A 4,511-nucleotide genomic window follows, 5' to 3' on the forward strand; every position below is an offset into this window, starting at 1 on the left:
TTTTTTTTTTTACATTGCAAACAAAATAATACTTTACGTATGTGCTATTGGATTTCCTACAGCATACAATCAGTTGCAAGTGGTAAATAATAAATCATTTTCTTTGTCAGCTGCAGCAGATGCTGCTCTTTTAAGTTGTTTAGGCCCTAGTACACAGAATGGGGTCTCTAGGCTTCACGAATTTAAATCACACCTATTGTATTTTATTATTTCCAATAGTTTTGTTGAAAAAGAGGTTGTTGGGGTTTTTTTGTATTTTTGCATCACTTGTTTTAATGACAATAGAGTCAAGAAAATGGGGGAGGGTAGGAGCTTCCAAGTGGTGGTATCATCTCTCCATCCCTAAACAAAGCAATCGTTTTCTCATAGTGATGATTAATTTTGAATTGCAGGAGTGAGAGTGAAAGCTAAGAATATCAGAGAGTTCTCTCCTTCTCCCCCACACAGTGCAAAGCTGGGTGTCCCCATCTCTCATCCGTAACCTTTCACTTCTCTCTCTCTCCTGTAGATCTATTTGCATCTGTTTATATATTACTTATTTTCGGGAGATTCCCTCTTTCTCCCCTTATTCTTTCAGCACGACAAACACACTGTTTGCAAGAATTCAAATTTTCCACTGCTTCATTATTCATCCCCCCGGCATTTTTTTTCTTTTTCTTCCTCTTTTCTGTCTTTCTAAGAAAAGCTCTTTAAAGCGTTTGCGATAACATCTCCGACCTAGAGATTATTTTTCATTCGGCCTATTGTCGAATGAGCAGTCGCCGATTTATTGCACTGCTGCAGAGCTCAGTTTGGGCTACAAACGTAACAAATGAACAACTTGTCCTCTGCGGACTCACCGCGGGATCCAATTAGTTCCTAAACCTTTTGCACAAGTTTTCTAATTATTTACAAGAGTTGTGGCCTTTATAGGCTTCCCTAAACTCATCAAGACACCAATTCTTTCCAGGATTAAATGCTTCTTAAAATTACTAGCAGCGTTGCCCCCTCAAAACTAATGGATCGATTCTCCGGGCAACGCAGCTTTCTTAGGGACGCCCGCGTGAGTTACTGGGCTTCAGCAGGCACCGAGAGAAAAAAAGAGCTCGTTTTCAAAACTTTACATGTAAGCGCATCCATACAGGTTTGATTTGTTGATTCTTTTTCTTTGTTTGTTTGGCTGGTGGGTTGTTTTTACCCCCTAAAACGTTTAAACATCGGTATGCAAGGCAGGGCGTCACGTGAGCCCCGGCGCCCTGCCTCCCTGCCATGGACTGCGCCTTCACCTCGCCGCGCTCGGCTCCTGCCCCCCCTGCCCGGCCCAAGGGGCACAGCAGAGAGCTGCCTGCCAAAAAATACCGCTACTTTCACAGCACCTACAGCCAAAGTGTCCGCAGCACCAAAAGTATAGCAATACACACAGCCTAGATACTTCCGGAAGAGCGCTCCTTTAAGATAAGGGTTATATTTTATACACACACATACCATAGCTTGCTAAATTTGGTCAGACGATCATATGATAGCTGATATGTGTGTGTATATACGCACACATACACATCCTTTGCTAATATATCTCGAGTCATCATAGAGACGAAATTAATTTCTTTCGGTACAATAAGTCTTTGAATGCATTTCAGAGATTGCAGGAAGAACACGTACCTATACAATAATGCACCTTGGCCTTTTTCCCAATGTGTGCTTATATACTTAAATTGTATATGTATGTGTGTATATTTGCATACATATGCAATGTTAAGCATTTTCAGCCTAAGTCAGATGTTAGTAAAACACCATACCTCCTACTAACATTTTTTAAGCAGACTTTATAAGAGTTCTGCCCCAAAATGGACATCGAAATACTGGCCATGGTGTTTGATTAAATACTCTGATCCTTTACATTTGAAAATACTGCAGTTAAAGACAGCATGGGAGGGGGCGGGGGGAGAAAGAAAGGAGCATGTGAAAAATGGTGGACTGTGCAATAAGCAGCGCTCTGATCTCACTGTAACTTTAAAGCCTCTGCCACATTAGGGTTAATAAAAGAGACAAAAAAACTATCAAGTATATATGAATTTAGCCTATTTTTTTATTTCTGTGTGTTCATAGTAAACATTTTTGTAAGTGACAAACACGGGCATATGACCACAGTATCACAATCAAGAAATTTTAAGACGACATTAACAATCACTCAAATTTATGCGGCTTCTGCGCAACACAGGTTACATATTTGCAAGGTTTACCTATAAGTACAATAGGTATTAACATTTCACTACATTTAGAAAAAAAAATAAAGGTGACCTGTTAGTGACCACATACATCAAAATATACACAACACAAACTGAAGGCAATCATTAATTTTGTCCCCTTCTGATTAATTTGAACGGGCAGTGCTGAAAACTGAAATAATGTTGCTGTTTTTTAAATTACTTCGTACACTGAGTGCATTTTCTAAAACCCAATCTTTGGTCTAAAAGTAAACAAACAAACAAATGAACAAAAAAAAAAAAAAAAAGCAATTCGGTAAAGAAAATAATAAAATAATAAATGGCCAAAAGTAGATCTTGGGCATTTTTCAGTATTAATTCTGCTTAAATACAAATTATGTTTTAAGGTTTTCTTATAGTTTTCATAAATTTAGTGGTTTGGTTTGGTTTTTTTTTCTTTCAAGGTCTGCACCCACCGACATATCCATGATAACTTATAATACTGCAAACATGGAGAATCGGGCGGCTTTTAGTGATAGACTTATCATATTTGAGTAAAAAAATTGCAAAAGCAGTCACTATTTAGATACACATTCTACTATAATTTTGTCTTCCAAACTTCATAGTCTACAATGCAATCTCCCCACATTGCACCTTGCTGACACTCCTCACCTTGGTGGAATAATAAACAACCCTAAAGACTGAACAAACGTACAGAAAATGGGGGACTTAATAAAAAATACCTGGACTTTTTTGTTTTGCTTTTTTTTTCCTTTTAATTATCATTTACAATGCAAATGTGTGTAAAATGTTCACTTACAGTCTGATCCAATGGATGTTAATGTATTAAAGGGTTTGAAGAAGACCCCTGATTTTGATGTGTGAAATAATCAGAAAGTCCTCCGGAAAGTCCCGTTGTAAAACTTGGCAAAGAAGGTCTTAAGGACTCACAGGGGAGAGTGGAGGGCGCCTGTGGCGACGTGGAGGAGGAGGCTGCCCTGGCCGTCATTGAAGTGCTGCTTTGAGAAGTCATTGAAGGGTGAGGAACATGGGGGAAAAAGTAACTCGTCTGTCCTGCTAGGAGATTTACAGAGCAGGGATTTAGGGAATAGGTGCCGGAGCAGGGAACTGACAAGCCACACGGCACTGAGGCGGCCAGAGCTGCTGCTGTGAGGTGATGAGTGGCATAAGGTATCTCTCCATTGACTAGTCTATCAACACTTAACCCATTAGACGTGGAAAAGGAGTGGTTGTTTCCCAAGGAGTTTTGAGTCAACACTGAGCTGTAGGGCATGGGGTGGCTGGGGTAGGCGGACGTGGTCCCATTGTAACTCAAAGTGCTGCTGGCCCGGGGGTGGTGCAGGGAGAGGAAGGGGGACATAGGCCAGTACAAGGATCCTGCCCTATCCATGAATGTCAGTCCGGTAGAGGTGAGCCGGGCGCCCCGCTTGAAGGCCAGCTTGGCCCGAGAGGTGGTGGAGCGCCGGCGGAGCTTGCCGGTGGTGCCCCCGATGAAGACGTCGTCGCTGGAGGGGTCCAGCATCCAGTAGTTCCCTTTGCCCGGGTCGTCGTAGTGGCGGGGCACCTTGACGAAGCACTTATTGAGCGAGAGGTTGTGCCGGATGGAGTTCTGCCAGCCCTGCTTGTTCTCCCGGTAGTAGGGGAAGTTCTTCATGATGAACTCGTAGATGCCATTGAGCGTGAGGCGCTTCTCGGGGCTCTGCCGGATGGCCATCATGATGAGCGCGTTGTAGCTGAACGGCGGCTTCTCGTACTTGCCGTTCTTCTTCTCCCCCTCCTTCCCGCTCTCCCCGTCCTTGGCCCCCTCCGCCGCCCCCTTCTTCTCCTCGGCCGCTTTCTCCTTCTCCTCCAGCTCCGCCGCCGCCGCCGCCGCCGCGCCCGCTTCGCCTTTGCCCGCCAGCATGTCCGCCTTGGCCACCTCCAGGGCGCCGGAGGCGGCGGCGGTGGGGGGCGGCAGGAGGTGCTGCCCCTTCTCCTCGTCCTCCTCCTCGGCTGCGGCCGCTCGCTGGGGCTGCTGCGGCGGCGGGTGGTGGTGGTGGTGGTGGTGATGGTGGTGGTGATGGGGGTGGTGGCTGTTGTGGTGGCTGTGGCTGCTGTGGTTGTTGTCGCTCTGGACGGCTTCGGGCACCAGGCTGTTTATGCTAAAGGAGGATTTCGGCAGCATTTTCACTTCCTTCCTATCTCCCATGTCCAACATCACACACTAGTCTGAGGGGGAAAGTTGCGGCGGCTGAGGGAGCTGCGCGCGGGGCGGCGGCGGAGGCGGCGGCCGAAGCGGTGGCGGTGGCCGAGGCGGCGGCGGCACCA

General features: G+C 45.6%; 1 protein-coding gene across 1 annotated transcript in view; it reads right to left on the minus strand.

Annotated features, from left to right (window-relative positions):
- Positions 1–2,041: 2,041 nt before the first annotated feature.
- Positions 2,042–4,511, minus strand: part of FOXG1 (forkhead box G1) — a 2,682-nt gene continuing 212 nt past the window's right edge. Inside the window, exon 1 of the mRNA XM_071426979.1 lies at positions 2,042–4,511. This exon is cut by the window's right edge and continues 212 nt beyond it. Within this exon, the coding sequence (XP_071283080.1) occupies positions 3,022–4,401 (1,380 nt within the window). The 5' untranslated portion in view covers positions 4,402–4,511 and the 3' untranslated portion in view covers positions 2,042–3,021.

Source organism: Agelaius tricolor, unplaced genomic scaffold (assembly GCF_023055355.1).
Source record: "Agelaius tricolor isolate 1412-34295 unplaced genomic scaffold, bAgeTri1.0.p SCAF_5, whole genome shotgun sequence".
Lineage (NCBI taxonomy): Eukaryota > Metazoa > Chordata > Aves > Passeriformes > Icteridae > Agelaius > Agelaius tricolor.